At 42.2% G+C, this 18511-nt stretch overlaps 2 protein-coding genes across 2 annotated transcripts; both read right to left on the bottom strand.

The window, feature by feature from the left end:
- Nucleotides 1-13900: 13900 nt before the first annotated feature.
- LOC138905953 (uncharacterized) lies at nt 13901-14401 on the bottom strand. Its single transcript, XM_070194467.1, has one exon. The coding sequence runs from the start codon at nt 14399-14401 to the stop codon at nt 13901-13903; it is 501 nt and encodes a 166-aa protein (XP_070050568.1).
- A 429-nt stretch (nt 14402-14830) lies between these two features.
- LOC138905952 (uncharacterized) lies at nt 14831-18269 on the bottom strand. The gene is made up of 6 exons (XM_070194466.1): nt 17870-18269; nt 16814-17106; nt 16243-16299; nt 16109-16128; nt 15689-15965; nt 14831-15319 (listed from the first exon to the last, which is right to left on the bottom strand). Exons 1-6 carry the CDS (start codon nt 18267-18269, stop codon nt 14831-14833), a joined length of 1536 nt encoding a protein of 511 aa, XP_070050567.1.
- Between the last annotated feature and the right edge of the window lie 242 nt (nt 18270-18511).

Here is an 18511-nt window from a genome sequence, read left to right as displayed (position 1 = left end):
ATCAATGTGCGGCAAATGATACTTGTTCTTGATTGTAACTTTGTTCAACTGCATGTAATAAATGCACATCTTCATAGTACCATCCTTCTTCTTCACAAACACAATCGGTGCATCCCAAGGTGACACACTAGGCCTAATAAAACCCTTATCAAGAAGTTCCTAAAGCTACTCCTTCAATTCCTTCAACTCAGCTGGTGCCATACGATACAGTAGAATAGAAATGGGTTGAGTGCCCGGCACCAAGTCAATATCCCTATCGGGCGGCATGCCCGACAGGTCTGCAAGAAAAATATCCGAAAAATCTTGCATCACCGGAATAACATCAATTGTAGGAGTATCAGCACCAACATCCTTCACATAGGCCAAATAAGATAAACAACCCTTCCCAACCATCCGTTGGGCCTTCAAATATGAAATTACCCTGCTGGGAACATAGTCTAGAGAACCTCTCCACTCAATCCTTGGCAACCCCGGCATCACCAATATCACGGCCTTAGCGTGACAATCCAGAATAGCATGACATGGAGACAACCAATCCATACCCAAGATCACGTCGAAGTCCACCATACTAAACAATAAGAGATCAACTCTAGGCTCCAATGCCCCAATAGTCACTACACACGACCGATATACACGGTCCACAATAATAGTATCGCCCACTGGCGTAGATACATGAATAGATAAAACTAAGGACTCAGGGGGCATATCCAGATAATGAGAAAAATACGATGATACATATGAATAAGTAGAACCAGGGTCAAATAATACAGAGGCATCCCTGTGGCATACTGAGACAATACCTGTGATCACTACATCAAAAGCAATAGCATCTGGCTAGGCAGGTATAACATAGAATCGGGCCTGGCCGCCACCTGATCGGCCTCCCCCTCTTGGGCGACCCCTAGTTGACTGAGCCCCACCCCGAGCTGGCTGGGCGGGTGGTGAAGTAACTGGTGCTGAAGTCACAGCCTGACTCCTCTATTACACTGGACCTCTCAGGAAACAAGGACACTGCCTCTACGTATGCCCAAACTCCCTACACTCAAAGAAACTCCTTGGTGCTGGTGGTGGGGACTGAAGGGAGAACCGCACACTAGGATAACTGCTAGAAGGACCCGGCATAGATGAACCCTGAGCTAATGGAGCACGGGACGAACTCTGAGCTGGAAGGGCACTGAGAGGTGACTTACCCTGATAAGAAATGAACAGTGCGTTGGGGAGTTGAAGGAAAATGTTGGGTAGAAGTACGCATTTTTGTGGCCCATTCTGCGGCCATAGAACCACCCTGCGGATCGCAGACTGGCCGCAGAGTGGGGTAGATTTTTGGGGCATTTTTGATGCCCAATTTCGCTGCCATTATGCGACCGCATAACCATTTTGCGGGCCACATTCTTGTCGCATATCCCACCTTAGGATTTTTCTGGGGGAGGTTCTGCGGTGCACTACGCGACCGCGAACCATTTTGCGGTGCATTATGCCACCGCAGAACAGGTCTGCGAGCCGCATAGTGACTGCAAACCAAGTCAGTATTTTTCCCGTTTTGGCACCCACTTTCGCGGTCATTTAGCGGATCACATAACAATTATGCGGTCGCATATGCAACCGTAGAACTCGTTCTGGAGCTTCATTTTTGGGGTTTTTAAACCCGACCCAATTTCGTTAAAACACACCCCATAGACCATTTTGAGCACATTTATGATATTTTAGAGTGAGAGGGAGAGTTCTTAGAGTGGGGAGCAATCTTTAACCATTACCCATAAATTCTTACTCAATCATTGAGGATTAACAAATGAAGTCTTTACCCTAAAGGTAAGAATCTATGTCCTAGCTCTCAATTTCAAAATTTTATAAAAATAGGGTAATTAGAGAGGCAATTATTGGGTGTGGGGGGTTCTTGTCTTGCATGCATGTATCCTTGGAGTATGTGGGAAGATCATAAGCTAAAAATGGTAGAGAGTGGGTTGGGAAATGATGGAATCTTCCACAAAAGAGCCTTAGAACCTTAATGCACACCTAGTGTTTGATAAAATGCTCAAATGAGCTTAAACCATGATCATCTTCCTAATCTTCGGTTCAACTTGTTATATTTCTAAAATAGATTGAAGTTGCTAAGAATTCCGAATCATTTTAGAGTTGAGAAGCTCAATTGAGGTATGTTGGCTAAACTCCCCTTCTTCTTAGAATCGAATCCCACGGTGTTCATGTAATTGGAGTAAGTCCTTGATCATTATTGAATTGGCTTTTCCTAATGTGGTTGTGTTGAAGGATGTTTGTTCAATGTTTATTCTAAATGCTTCATCATGTCATCTTTCTATTTGAGAATATGTTCAAAAATGTGGAATATGTGTTAGGAATGTTAAAACTTCATGACAAGACCGAAATAAAGGTTGTTATGCGAAATTGTGTGAAATGCCTCTATGTTCCTAAGATTTCCTAAATTGCTCATATGTGAATTAATGTCTTGAATGGGAAGCCCTATTGATGTTGATAATGATATTGATATTTGAACACGGAAAAGGGAACTAGAACTATGAAATACGGTTATGTGCCAAGAAATGATTTTGTAATTGTTAAGAAGTACGATGTGAGATGATTGATTGAAGAAGGTAATGTCTCAAATGAGATGGCCTAGCGATCAGGCCGAGATCAGACTCCATGTAAGAACACTGTTGTATTGTGGATGAAATTGTGGTAATGTCTCAAATAAGATGGCCTAGCCGATCGAGCCGTGATCGGACGCTATACCGCGCACATGGTGGTACTGTACTAGAAATTATAATGAAATTATGGTAATGTCTCAAATGAGACGACCTAGCCGACCGGGTCGAGATCAGACTCCGTGTAAGAATACAGAGGTATTGTGAATTGTGGAATATCGGTACTAAAGATCACCCAAGCTAATATGGAAATTGACTTGAAAACATATATGATCCTTAACTTGTTGTTTTCATATTAGTTGAAACCCTTATTGAATTCTTGATTGTTCCTCTTGTATTATTATTCATTCTATTGAGTAGGTGTTTAGCTTTACATACTAGTGCTATTCGACGATACTAACGTCCCTTTTGCTGGGGGCGCTGCATCTTTAAATGGATGCAGGTGATTACATAGCAGACAGTGTTGATCACAGATAGTGCTGCATCCACTTCTCAGCGGACTCGGTGAGACCCATTTCATTCCGGGGTCATGTATTGTACCTTTTGTTTATATTGTGGTCACTTTTGGGGTATAGCCGGGGCCTTGTTGCCGGCACCATCTTGACTCTCTTTTGTATCTTTAGAGGCTCCGTAGATGCTATATGGGTTGTACATGGGTACTAGAAAGGTCAAACGGATTATGTTGTATTTAGGATTTTTGTTCCACTAAATCACAAAATGTATGCCTTTTTGAAAAACAGGAAGTAGGAAAATGAAATGGTTTGGTAATGTCTATACACATGGTCCTTCTAATAGTTAGCTAATAAAAACATGACTTATCTTATCATGGGTGAGTTGGGTAGAAAGTACCTAACATGCTTGCTCAGTCAGGTTCACTCGGTTGAGCGCTAGTCGCGCCTCTCGAGGTTGGGGCGTGACATGAAACCACTTGATCCATGAGGTCTCTTGGCCTCCCTCTCTCCATGTTCCTAGCTATGGATCATCTCTATCTGCCGAGCAATGTCAACCACCTCGTCAAAGGTAGCACCAGACACCCTCTTCCGAGTCATAAGCAACCGCAGCTGATATGTGAGGCCATCAATGAACCTCCTAATCCTATCCATATCAGTGGGAACTAACCAAACTGTGTGATGAGCTAACTTAGATAACCTCATCTCGTACTACGTCACAGACATGCCCTACTGACGTAACTGCTCAAACTGTCTGCAACTCCTTTCTGCGAGACTACAGCACGAACTTCTCCAAGAAGAGAACGGAGAAATCCTGCCATGCAAGTGGTTCTGCACTGACCTGACTGCACCTCTCATAAGATTCCCACCATCTGAAGGCAACCCCGTGCACTGAAAAGTAGTGAATGAGACCCCACTGGTCTCCAGAATACCTGTAGTCCGAAGAATCCGCTGGCACTTATCCAAGAATCCCTAAGCATCCTCTAACTCAGCATCACTAAATGATGGAGGATGAAGCCTCCCAAATCTCTCAAGTCTCTTATGCTCATCATCAGTAATAACGGGGACCACCTGGGCCTGAGCAACTGCAACCAGCTAGGCTGGTAGTACCCCCAGTGTCTGGAGTCCCTGCATCACCTGCTTTGGAGTACGAGCGGTGGGCGTATGAGTACCTCCCCCGGCCTGAGAAGTGGCTGGTGCGTCCTGAGCTGAAACCACCTGAGCAAGGCTAGTGCAAATAGTTAATATCTAGGCCAATGCCTCCTGAAGGCCTGGAATCACAATGGGCATAGCTGATGCATGAGCTGGACCCACTGGCTCAACCACATCTAGAACCAGCGGAAGTTCTAAAATATCGGGGTGTCACAGAGTACATGAGCATCTATACATCACAAGTATGGAAAACACTGTCTATAATAGTGTGAAACTAAATACAATAAGCGGGAAGATAGGGAAGGAGAGACAAGGTCTACGAAATGTCGGGCAGCTACCTTGGAATCTCCCAAAAGATGAACTATGTGATGAAGTCAACACCTGCCGTGTCTGGAAACACCTGGATCTGCACATGAAGTGTAGGGTGTAGCGTGAGTACAACCAACTCAGTAAGTAACAAGACTAAATGAAGAATTGAAAGTAGTGACGAGCTTCACAGTTAAATTTCAATTACAGTAATTTCAACATAGGTAGGTAGGCATACTTTCAAGTTCGACTATTAAGGCCAAAACAATTTCATGTCAAGTTCAACTGAAACAGAAGATAATATCTCCTAGAAATTTCAAGATAGTGATATATGACAGCTGAAATGCAACAATAATGAAGTCAAATGCATCCTCACGGAGCAGCAGTCACTCAGTCCTCCCATTTACTCCAACCTCTCAATCACTCATTCCTCACAGTCACTCATTCCTCTCAGTCGCTAAGCACTCGGCACTCGCACTCAGTAGGTACTTGCGCTCACTAGGGGTGTGTACAGACTCCGGAGGGGCTCCTTCAGCCCAAGTGCTATAACAATCCAATCATGTCATATATCAGTGAAACATGTTGTGGCGTGCAGCCCGATCCCATAAATATCCTCACAACCAGGCCCTCGGCCTCACTTAGTCATCAACTTCTCCAGTCTCTCGAGCTCTTAGAAATCATGATAATCAGCCCAAACAACAATGACATAATGAACAATTGAGATTGAGATGTAATATGCAAGTAAAACTATGACTGAGTACAAAACAATAATTTAGCAGATAATTCAACATGTACACGACCTCTGTGGGTCCCTACAGTGTCAACACATGGTCTAAACATGATTTCTAACATGATTTGCAGTTCAGTTTCTCTAATACGTGGAAAATGTACGGATAACAACATATTATTTAACTACACAGTTCCATGGAATTGGCCGAGCCACAATTCCTACGGTGCACGCCCACACACTAGTCCCCTAGCATGTGCGTCACCTAAAAACCAAACACGACACATAATACGTGGTTTTGTACCCTTAGAACTAAATTTAGAATTGTTACTTACCTCAATCCGAGCAACTCTCTACTCCAACACACCATTGCCTAGCAAAATAGCCTCTGAAAGCCTCGAATCTAGCCATAAACAATTCGATATAATCGATATGGGCTAAAGGAATCAATTCCAGAAGAAAAATACTAAGTTAATAATCAAAATTCAAAAATCGACTCAAAAATCGGCCCTTGAGCCCACGTCTCGATATACAATAAAAGTCACAAAACCAGAAATCCCATTCAACTATCATTCCAACCATACCAAATTTATGAAAATCCGACACCAAATCGTCACCCAAACTTCAAAAACACAAATCGCACCCTAATTCAAGCCTATTAAAACTAAGGAAATTCAACTTCTACAAACACCGTCGAAACCTATCAAATAACGTCCGATTGACCCCAAATCTTGCACACAAGTCATAAATAAAATTACCGACCTAGTCCAATTTTCGGAATCGGAATCCGACCCCGATATCAAAAAGTCCAGTCCAGTTCAAACTTTCCTAAAATTTCAACTTTCGCCATTTCAAGCCTTATTCCACTACAGACCTCCAAATCACAATCCGGACATGCTCCTAAGTCCACAATCACCCAACGGAGCTAACGGAACTGACAAAATTCTATTCCGGAATCATTTACACCTAAGTCAATATCCGGTCAATCATTTTTACTTAAGCATTCAACCATGCGACTAAGTATCTCAATTCATTCCGGAACCTCACGGGACCCGGACCGACTACCCCGGCAAGTCACATAACAGCTATAAAGTACAAAATGAGCAGTAAATGGAGGAACGGGGCTACGACTCTCAAAATGACCGACCAAATCGTTACAGTACACAGTGTATTTTTTCGTAAAAGGGTATCAGTAGACACATATGTAACATATAAGGTGGCTCCGCTACTGGATGGGAGTGTGACAGTGGTGACAGTAGGCGCAAAGCAACCGCCGGTGATCAATTCTGGAGGTGGCAGTAGCGGGTCGCGAAAGGGAAAAATGGGGGGCTGCTCTTGTCTCTCAAAATGATGAGAGAGTGAAAGACCAAAGATGAGGGAGTGAGCGTCTGTTTTGGTCTCTCCAAGATGAGATAATGAGAAGTATGTGATGGATATTAAGGTTTTGATACGGGGGGAAAATTCTTATGTGAGGAGAGTGTATTATGTAAAGTGGGTAGATATTTTATGTAGTGGTGTGTGGTAGAAAACTTAGGAGTTAAGAATTGGGATAAGACAAAATATGTGAGTTTTACCCAATGTGTAAAATAATGTCATAATTATTTGTTCCATGGTTATTATCCAATGGACAAAATGATATTAAGTCACATCAATGTTACGTCACATCAATGTCATTATCATGTCACATCAATTTACAATCACATCAAATGTCTTATCACGTCGGACGCTGACGGGATATTAATTTGACAAGACTGGATCCGTATTTTGAAATATCTTCTATTGGCTTCCTTGTAATTAATAGACTATGCTACAAATTGAAAGATGATTATTTAATTAAAAAAATCTTATAGTATTTTATTTAAAAATATAACTACTACGATTGTGTTGTAATAATTATTATTTTATTTTTTTGAAAAGACAATAAATTGATAGAATATCAAGATATTTGAATAATAAGACAATTATCAATAAATTATTTGGAATTTATAAAAATTCTCAAATATGGTAATATTTAATTAGTTGCAATAAAATGATAGAAATTCCCATATTTTGTAAAAATAGGAATAATTATCAATAGATTGTATTAAAGCTAAATAATGTGCAAAAACTATATTTTTATCATTTTTTGACTAGAAAACCTGTAGATGTTAAGTTTTAAATACAGAGGGCCAAAATTGAGTGTCAAAAATTGGATACTTCTGTTATATTTTGATTATTTTAAGAATTTAGGCAAACCAAGGCCCATAGGTAAATGAAAAAGAATCTGAGTTTACATCATATTCACTGAAATACTTCGATGTTTCGATCACTTATTTTCTTAATAAATAAAAAGACCTTGTTTTTCTATCGCTAATCATTTTCAATGAGGTTTTGAGATTGAATAGATCTAAAAAATGAAACAACCTCTCTTTGGAAAAAATCAGAATCGGAAGGATGTTTACAAGGCTGATTTTCAAGAAAAATAAAACCAAACACGGCGGGGATTTAGAACTAACAAATTTCAATGAGTTTTCGAAAAACATGGCTTCGATTGAAACTAATTTTCAAAGGTATACCCATGATACATTTTCTAGTAGTCTTTTATTTCACTAAATCACACAAATAGTAATATCGTTTCAAGAGACAACACATTCAAAACATAGAGGTATTTTACAAGTCTTTCTCAACTTTGTAGGTATAAACATTTCAAAAGATTTTTACGAGTTATAAACCTTGAAAGCCTATAACTCTTCTTTTAAAAGTATATATACAACTTTCTTCAAATTTAGTAGATTTATTAAACAAGACTTAGGATAATTTACAGACCTTAAGCACCCAACTAGGCAGAATATAGACCATCACTTCCCCGAACCTAGCCTAAGTTTTAAGGAGCTACCTCAGGTAGATTTTAAGGGGTGCCTAACACCTTACCCTTAGAAGAACAAGAACCCTTACCCAAAATCTCACCGTTTAGTAGAACAATAGGATAATAATCTAACAAACACATAGGCATCCAAATATACCTTAAATATTAGGTGGAGGCTCTATTTTATTAACAATAGAAGAACCACTAGTTGAATCGTGTTTTGACATGTGCAAAATAGGGTGCAACAACATGGTGACTCTGATGGGGATGTTACACTTAGGTTCTGACCTTGGCAGACTTAGGTTAGACCTAAAATTTGGGATGTTTATTTCTGAGAAGAAGAAAAAAAAGAAGAAGTAACAACAATTGTCCTCTACTATCAGTCTATTCCTCCTCGCAGAAATTAATCCTTCAGTATGAACACCCATCCCTCACATCAACCCACCGACGCCCCAGTATATAACACTAAATCATACTATAATGCTCAACTTCAATACAATCTGCCACGAGCCCATATAAATCCAAACCCACCACGACCATATGCCCTAGAAAAAACTACAACCCACCAAAATAGACCCGCATATGCACCATGACCACGCCCAAACTTTGAGGATAGAAATCCCAAAAACTTCACTCTAATCGCTGAACCCTTAGCCCAATTGTTTGAAAGATTGAAGAGAGTCGGGTTGATATACCTAGTGGAAGGGAGAATTCCCGACCAACCCTCAAAATATTTTGACGCAACCATGCATTATGCCTACCACTCAGGTGTTCTGGGGCATGACACTGAGGACTACTATAGATTGAAGAATGAGATGATATTCTAATCAAGAGTGGAGCCATCCAATGTACCCCAGCTCCACCGAATGTAAATCGTAACCCGCTTCCAAACCATAGTAATCCAAGAGCCAACATGATTGCATTAGACAAGGATTATGATTTGAAGGGGACCATTGTCACTATTGAGAATACTGAAGCTGCAAGAGTACCACCCCGAAAGTCCCCATTGATTACTGTGCAGTTGAAACCTTCAGTGATGGTTCAAACATACCAACAACAGTCTACCACCACCCTCAGAAATGAGGAGAGTCATGAATATAAAACAATGCCATGGACTAACTAGTAAAAAAATGGTAAAATGACAGACTCAGTAGTTGCTCACGGGATGACTAGGTCAGGAAGGTGTTACGCTTCAGAAGAGGTGAACCGAGGTAACCCGAATAGAGAATAGAATCAAAGAAAAAGCATAACAAACGCCGAGGCGATGGAGTTTTGGAGGAAGATGCCAGTTAAGCAGTGTTCTGTGGAAGAACAATTGAGGAAAACCCTTACTCACATATCAATCATGGATTTGTTGATAAGTTCCGACAGTCATAGGGATGCTTTGGTAAAGGTGCTGAGCAGAGTAAGTGTGCCAAGCAATACTACTAGCAAAGAGTTAGCAGCAACCATTGGAAAGATTGTCGAAGCGAACATGATTTCCTTTTGGAAGAATGAACTTACTATAGAGGGTGTGGATCATAAGAGAGCTCTGCATATCATGGTCAAGTGTGGGGACAAAGTCGTGTCTCGAGTACTTGTCGACGGAGGATCCGGAGTGAAGATTTGCTCGTTCTCTACTCTGCGAGAGTTAGGTATTCATCTGAGGGAAGCAAAAAGAAAGCCATGTAAGAGTGAGATCTACTTAGCCTTACAGATTGGACCAGTTGAGTTCCCAATATTGTTTGAAGTAATGGACATTTCGTGTTCATACAACCTGTTGCTGGGAAGGCCCTGGATATATATGGAAGGGGCAGTTCCTTCCACCCTCTATCAGTGTATGAAGTTCGAGTGGGATTTCCAACAGATTATGATACATGGGGAGTGGAGTCGGTCAGCTTACTTGGATAATGCGGTCCCTTTCATATAAGGATTAGACAGGGTCTCCTTTAATGTGGTCGATATCATGCCGGAAAGGGAAATGGAGAAGTGTGAGCAGAGCCATGGTATGCAGACATCGTACAGGTCAAAGATAGCAATGAGAGAGATGATGAAGTATGGGTACCAGCCAGGGAACTGGTTGGGAGCCCGATCAGATAGGATAACAGAGCTGATTGAACCAAAAGGGCAGAAGGGTACCGCTGACTTAAGGTATCAACCTACAACTGGAAAGACCTATACCGGTAACCCTAGAAAGAAGGCTTTTGTACCAGAGCATGTTCCTGTCCTGGGTCAGAGCTCACCACCAAAGGATGACATCGTTGACGGAATGGGAAGATTGCTCGCGGCCATGATTGAGGAATGTTGCGGCAAAGCTGATATCAAGACACCGACTATTTGGGATGCCGAACCAGGAGAGACCTTGCAGAATTGGACCGCCAGTCCATCTCTAGTTTGCTGGGAGTCTTGGTAGTGTAGAATTGTAGTAATTTTGAAAACACACGGTAAGTTGAGGCCTGAACCGTGCCTGTACTTTTTTGTTAATTGCCTCTTTGAATGCTGAGATGTTCCTTTTGATGAAATAAAAAGAATCATTTTGCCTAAAATCATTGCAAATTCCATTTTTGATCTTATTTATACTTAGTTTTCCTTTTCAGTAATCAAATCGACAAAAACCCGCGTTCCGCAATTATGACATGTAACAAAACCATAGAGCAAAACGATCCAGAGTACGATGAGAGCATGATGCTTGAGAACCTCCCATTAGAGATCTAGCAGCTAGAGAGCCAAAAGAAGCCCAACCTTAAAGAAACAGAAGTAATCAGTTTGGGGTGTGAGGAAAATGTGAAAGAAACTCAAATCGGCATTCATCTGAAGATGGAACAGAGGGAAGAATTAGTAGAGATCCTCTTACAATACATCAATATGTTTGCTTGGTAATATAACGACATGCCCAGACTAAGTACCGACATTGTCTCCCACCGGTTGCCCACCGATCCCGCCTGACGGCTAGTCAAGCAAAAACCCAGAAAATTCAAGCCGAATTTGAGTCTAAGGATAAAGAAGAAGTCACCAAGAAGATAGAGGCAAATGTGGTGACAGTCACCAATTATCCTACATGGTTGGAAAATATCTTACCAGTACCAAAGTGTCACGCCCCGACCTCGGGGAGCGCGACCGACGCTCAATCGAGATAACCTGGTCGAGCAAGCCTGCTAGATTGCCTTCAACCCAACTCATCCATAAATAAAGAGAAGATAAACTTCATTAATTAACACCAAGAGGGTTCATGAACAACAATAATTACATCACCATTAGTTACTTTATTTATAAAGTCTCAAAATACATACACTTTCATAGTTTGAAGTGGAACATGTAATACACATACGGCATTACTATCTTGACTTTCCCAATACCAATACACAACACATACCATGTCTACAGAGCCTCTAATAGATACAAAAGAGTACAATGATAGTGCCGTCAACAAGGCTCCGGCTATACCTCAAAACATAATACACACACAACAAAAGATGCACGACCCCGAAATGAAGTATGGGTCACCAAGTCAACTGGGAAGTGAGTGTACCGCTATCACTAGTCAATGCCTTCCACTGTGGAACAACCTGCATCCATTAAAGATGCAGCGTCCTTGGAAAAAAGGGACATTAGTACATATCAAATAGTACTAGTATGTAAACCTAACACCTATGCAAGAAATTGGAAATACAACATGAATATGATGAATAATGGTAACAATAAAAGGCTTAAATAAACGTTAAAGCCATAGCAAATTTATAAAGATCTTTCAATAACATTTATAAATTTGCAAGTCGGAGATCCTCTGCAACTACCTTTACACAAAGCGGCCATGCCGCCTCACCTTAATGTATGCGGGTGGAGGTGTATTCACAATACCACAAACTCTACACAAAGCGTCCCTGCCACATCACCCCAATATATATGGGTGGAGGTGTATTCACAATACCACAACTCTACATAAAGAGGAGCCGCCACCTCACCCTAATGTATGCAGGTGGAGGTGTATTCAGAATACCACAACTCTACACAAAGTGGCCCCGTCGCCTCATCCCAATGTATACGGGTGGAGGTATATTCACAATGTCACACTTCGGATTCCCAAAACTATAATAGTTTGTACAAAAGAGTTCTGTTTCAAATCAACCATTTGGCACCTTTGACTTTAGCAAGTGTAAGTTCATAAGGTTTCGTCATATGAGAAATAAGCGCTTAATCACATTGATTTCATACAAGATCTTCTTTCCAAACGGGTATAATATAATTAAGTCAAAAATAAAGAATCATTAACACACGAGGGTTCTAACACGTTATGCCAATCGGGAATCAATTTTACTAGTTTGAATACCCCACATCAATAGCGTTCCATGTTCGAACTTCGCATGATGGAGTTTTGTAAGAACACGGGAATTCCAATACCAGAAAAAGTGTTTATCCTTCATACCTCGAAAGAGCTTTTCGTAATGCCACAATAATGTCCCAACACTCCTAACGATACCAACCTATAAACGAGGAGAGAATTATGAGCACGATTAGAGGAATTCGCATGGCAATGGCTGTTATAACTATGACTCGACCTTTCCCTCAACTAATTCAAGAACAAAACCACCCAAGATGGTTCAACAACTTTCCCACAGTCTCTATTAGTTCATGGATGTGATAAATCTACCCTCATCACCCATAATCAACCCAAACCCAAAATTGAAGAATTGGGGGAAGAAATTCTTACCTTTTTGAAGCCCAAGCAAGTTCCTTTTGATAGAATTCCAAGGTTTGATCAAAGTAGATTAGTGAAATCCTTAGTCCTCTCTTTCCTCTCTCTAGAATAGCTCTCTTCTCTCTCTAAAATGTCAGGTAATCCCCCAAAAATGAACCCTTAGGCTAGATAAATGAAATGGGGGTCGGGTTATAAGATTGGAAAAATAGAGCCCCGATGCAGATCTGTGGTCTCATATGCAACCACATAACACTTCTGCGGTCCGTAAAATGGACCGCATAATGGCCCGTAGAACTGGGCGTTTCTGCTTTACTCTGCGACAGGTTTGCGCCCGCATAATGGACCGCAGAACCATTTTCTGAAATTTCTCATGCTGGATTTGCGATGGGATCTGTGGCACGTAAAATTGTTCTGCGACCACATAATGGGCCTCAAAATTGGAAAATCTTTCTACTTCAGTCCGCGGCCGATCTGCGGTCGCATAGTGTACCACAGAACTGCCATGTTCTGCAAACTCTTTCCTTCAACTCCTCGACGCACTAAGCAACCCCGAACATATTAGCTTACCTCGGCACAACAAAACCTTGGGTTTTAGGTAAAATTTTACGGGGCCTTACATCCTCCCCCGCTTAGGATCATTCTTCCTCGAATGAGGGTCAAAATTCAACAATAGCACCCAATGTGACTCAGCTGCTATAACACAAACTAGCAGTTCCAAATTTTTGACTAACTCCCTAAATTTCCAAAAATTTCGCTAGAGTCTCCCCTTTAATTGCGGCTTATCCACCTGCCAGAGAATCCCAAAACCAGTCCTAACAACACAACGATGTAAAACAACAGGGAGACAACACCAGCCACAATACCATTAAACATTACATTACCAAGGAGTAGCAACCTCAACATAAGCCGTACAGGGGAAACATAATTTATAGACAACTAGCTTTCAACATCATGGAAATAATTACATAGCTATTTAAATAAATTAGGATACTTCTTCTTCATATCTTCCTCTGCCTCCCAGGTGGCCTCTTCGACTTGTTGGTTTCACCATAACACTTTCACGGAGGCAATCTCTTTATTCCTCAACTTTCAAACTTGCCTATCAAGAATTACAACTGAAATTTCTTCATAAGTCAATTCTTTATTAACCTCAATTGTATCTACCGGAACAATGAGCGACGGATCTCCAACCACCTTATTCAACATGGATACGTGAAATACCGGATGGACTAAAGATATCTCTGGAGGTAGTTCAAGCCTGTACGCCACCCGACCAATCCTATGAATGATTATGTATGGTCCGACATACCTCAGACTCAACTTCCCTTTCTTACCAAACCACATTATGCCCTTTATGGTGGAAACCTTCAAGAATACCCAATCATCCTCTTTGAACTCTAAATCCCTGCGACGCACATCCAAATAGGACTTTTGACGACTTTGAGCAGTTTCTAACTGATCCTTAATGACCTTAACCTTCTCCATAGCTTGATGCACGAGGTCTGGTCCTATAAATTCCGCTTCCCCAATCTCAAACCACCCAATGAGAGATCCACATCTCCTATCATATAAAGTCTTGAACAGTGCCATCTGAATACTAGCATGATAATGTTGTAGGAAAATTCTATGAGTGGAAAATGATCATCCCAACTACCCTTGAAGTTAACAACACAAGCGCGCAATATATCCTCAAGCGTCTGAATAGTCCGCTCTGCCTAACCGTCAGTCTGCGGGTGAAAGGTTGTACTAAGATTCACCTGATTACCCAAACCATGCTGAAATTTCTTCCAAAAGTTAGCTGTGAACTGTGCCCCTCAATCTGAGATAATAGAAACTGGAGTGCCATGCAAACCTGGCTATTTTCTTGATATACAACTAAGCATATTGTTCTACTATGTCGGTAGCCTTAACAGGTAAGAAGTGAGCTGATTTCGTGAGTCGATCCGCAATCACACAAATTGATTCATACTTATGAGGCGTGCGAGGTAGTCCCACCACAAAGTCCATATTGATCATTTCTCACTTCCACATTGGAATTTCTATGTTCTGTGCCAACCCACCGGACCGTTGGTGTTCGGCCTTTACTTGTTGACAATTTGGGTATCTCGCCACAAAGTCCGATACACTCCTTTTCTTATCATTCCTCCTGTAAACTTCCTTAAGATCATGATACATCTTTGTAGTGCCCGGGTGCACGAAATACCTAGAAGTGTGAGCCTCGGTCATGATTCTTTCCCGGAGACCATCCGCATTTGGAACACATAGCCACCCTTGGTATCTCAGTGAACCATCGCCCATACCAAGAGAAACGGCCATGGTCTTATGTTCATGAATCCCCTCCTTCAATTGTACTAACAATGGGTTGTTATATTGCTTTTCCTTGACTTCCACTACAAGCGATGATTCACCCCTATTTTGCACTATCACTCCTCCTTCACTAGAATCCACAAAACGAACTCCCAAACTAGACAACCGAAGAACCCCCTTGGCCAACGGCTTTTGATATGCCTACAAGTGAGCCAAACTACCCATAGATTTCTGGCTAAGAGCATCTGCTACAACATTAGCCTTCCCCGAATGATACAAAATATCGATGTCGTAATCCTTGAGTAACTCAAGCCATCTTCTCTGCCTCAGATTCAATTCCTTCTATTTGAAAATGTATTGGAGGCGTTTATGGTCCGCGAATATATCCACATGGACCCCATATAGATAATGATGCCAAATCTTCAATGCAAATACCACCGCCGCAAGCTCTAAGTCATGTGTTGGATAGTTCTTTTCATGATTCTTGAGTTGCCTAGAAGCATAAGCTATCACCTTGCCATGTTGCATTAATACACACCCAAGTCCGATTCTTGAAGCATCACAATATACCACAAATTCATATGTACCCTCTGGTAGGGTCAACACCAGCGCCGTATTTAATCTTGATTTCAACTCTTGGAAGATCCTTTCACAAGCATCTGACCATTGGAACTTGACCGTCTTCAGCGCCAATTTAGTTAACGGAGAGGCAAGAGTAGAGAACCCCTCCACAAACTTCCTGTAATATCCAGCTAAGCCTAAGAAATTGCGAATCTCGGTTAGGGTAGTAGGTCTAAGCCAATTCTTCACAGCTGCAATCTTCTGAGGATTAATCTTAATTCCTTCCCTGGAGACGACATGACCCAAGAATGTAACAGATTCAAGCCAAAATTCACATTTTGAAAACTTCGACTACAACTTGTGTTGATATATAGTCTGTAGAAATGCCCTGAGATGATCGGCATGGTCCCCTCGACTTCATGAACATACCAGAATATCGTCAATGAACACTATCACAAAGGAGTCAAGAAAAGGCTTAAAGACTCGATTCATAACGTCCATGAAAGCTGTCGGGGCATTGTTTTTGCCCAAAAAACACTCCCAAAAATTCAAAGTGCCCATACCAGGTCTTGAAAGCTGTTCTCGGAATATCCTACCCCCTGATCTTCAATTGGTGATACCTGGATCTTAAATCAATCTTGGAGAAATACTAAGCACCCTGCAATTAGTCAAACAAATCATCTATCCTTGACATTGGGTACTTATTCTTGATCGTGACCTTGTTGAGCTGCTGATAGTCAATACACATCCTTAATGACCCATCTTTCTTTCTCACAAAGGGGACCTGCGCCCCAAGGTGACACACTCGGTCGGATGAAACCCTTCTCTACCAATTCTTTCAATTGTTCTTTTAGCTCCTTCAGTTCTACTGGTGCCATTCTGTAGGGTGGAATAGATATAGGTTGCGTGCCCGGCATCACAGACTCAAGTGTAGGTACCTCAGCATCGGTGTCCGTAACCCAAACCAAATGGTAGATACAATCCTTGTTAATCATCTTCGTGGCCTTAAGGTAAGAAATAAACCTACCCTTCGGCACCACATCATCCCCCTTCCATTCAATCACTGATTCATTTCTAAATTCAAACCTAGCGGTCCTGGTTTGACAATCAAGCTTCGCAAAAACATGAATAAACCCAGTCCATCCCCATTATAATAGAAAAATCAACCATCCCCAATTCAATGACATCGGCCAGGGTGTCCCGACCATGCACTGTGACAACACAATCCATATAAACCTTCACGGCCACAATAGAATCGCCAATCAGAGTAGATACAGAGAACGTCTCATGAAGTTGTTCAGGTTCTATCCCAAATTCCATAGCAACATAAGGAGTGACATAGGACAACGTGGTACCAGGATCAATAAGAGCATATACATCATGGGATCGGACAGTCAATATACTTGTGACAATATCTGGAGAAGCCTCTGAATCCCAACGCCTCCGCATAGCATAAAATCTGTTGGGTCCTCCCGAACTCTATGCACCACCCCTAGCTGCACCACGCCCTACAGGTGCTGGGGTGCCTCAAGCTGGAGGAGGTACTTTGGATGTAGTAGCTGCAGAACTAGCTAGCTGCGTCGCATCTTTGCCTATGATCTGGCAGGACGAGCGACAATCCCTCTGAATGTGACCCCTTATACCGCACCCGTAGCATATAAGTAGGTCCATGAAGCAGACGCCAAAGTGCATCCTCCTACACTTAGGGCATGGGGACCTCCGCTATTGCTGGAATCTCCTTCCAGGCCGACCCTGCTGGTGGGGTCCCATGTTTCCCTGACTGGGCCCGGATGGCTGTGCACTCATCGAAGATTGAGTGAATGACTGAGATGGACCTGATGACCCTCCCATAATTGCCGACCTACCACCACCACCACTGGAAGAACACCAAAGTTTCCCACGGATTGGGCCTTGCTGCTACCCTCACGCTCCATTCTATTTTTCATTTTACGGTTCTTTGTAGCTTGAGAAAACGCCACCATCTTGCCATAGTTCATATCAGAATTCAAGGCAGTTGTAGCGGCCTCATCATATCAGAATTCAAGGCAGTTGTAGCGGCCTCATTAATAACCGAGGGGCTAAGGCCCTGCACAACCCGACACACTCTAGCCTCCATAGTGGGCAACATGTGAATAGTATACTTGGACAGGCGCGCGAACTCCATATGATACTCCCACACACTTATGCTACCCTGCTTCAGGCTCTCAAAGTCAGTGGAATGGGCCGCCTTAGTCTCGGTAGGCAAGAAATGATCCATAAAGGCATCGATGAACTCACTCCACCTCACCGGAGGGCTCCCCTTCTCACGGGACTCCTGCCATATCTCAAACCAAGAATAGTCCACCCCTTTCAGGCGGTAGGTGGCCAACTCCACTCCCTCCGTCTCAATAGCAAGCATTACTTGGAGAGTCTTGTGCATCTCATCAATGAAGTCCTGGGGGTCCTCCTCAGGATCAGTACCTGTGAACACTGGAGGATCCAACTGGAGAAACCTGTTTACCCTGAAACTAGCGGAATCCCCTAGCTGACTAGAAGAAGTAGGTGCAACATTTGATCTCTGGGCCTGGGAGTCCACTAACTGAGCCAACATCTGTATGGCTCACCTAAGATCCCCACCAGAAACACTAGGACCAAAAAATGGAGCTGGAGGTGGAACTGGAATATCAGTTGGAGGGACCGTTGCACCCTCAGTAGGTGTAGGAACAGGTGCAGTCTGAGTAGGAAGAGTAGATTAAATAGGTGTAGTAATTGGGGGAATATCCTCACCCTTCGGGTGTTGACCCACATCATCAAATATAGAATCCTTGGCCAGTTCTTGCCTTCTTCCTAGGT

Source organism: Nicotiana tomentosiformis, chromosome 2 (assembly GCF_000390325.3).
Source record: "Nicotiana tomentosiformis chromosome 2, ASM39032v3, whole genome shotgun sequence".
Lineage (NCBI taxonomy): Eukaryota > Viridiplantae > Streptophyta > Magnoliopsida > Solanales > Solanaceae > Nicotiana > Nicotiana tomentosiformis.
This window is presented reverse-complemented; position numbering and strand designations above follow the sequence as displayed.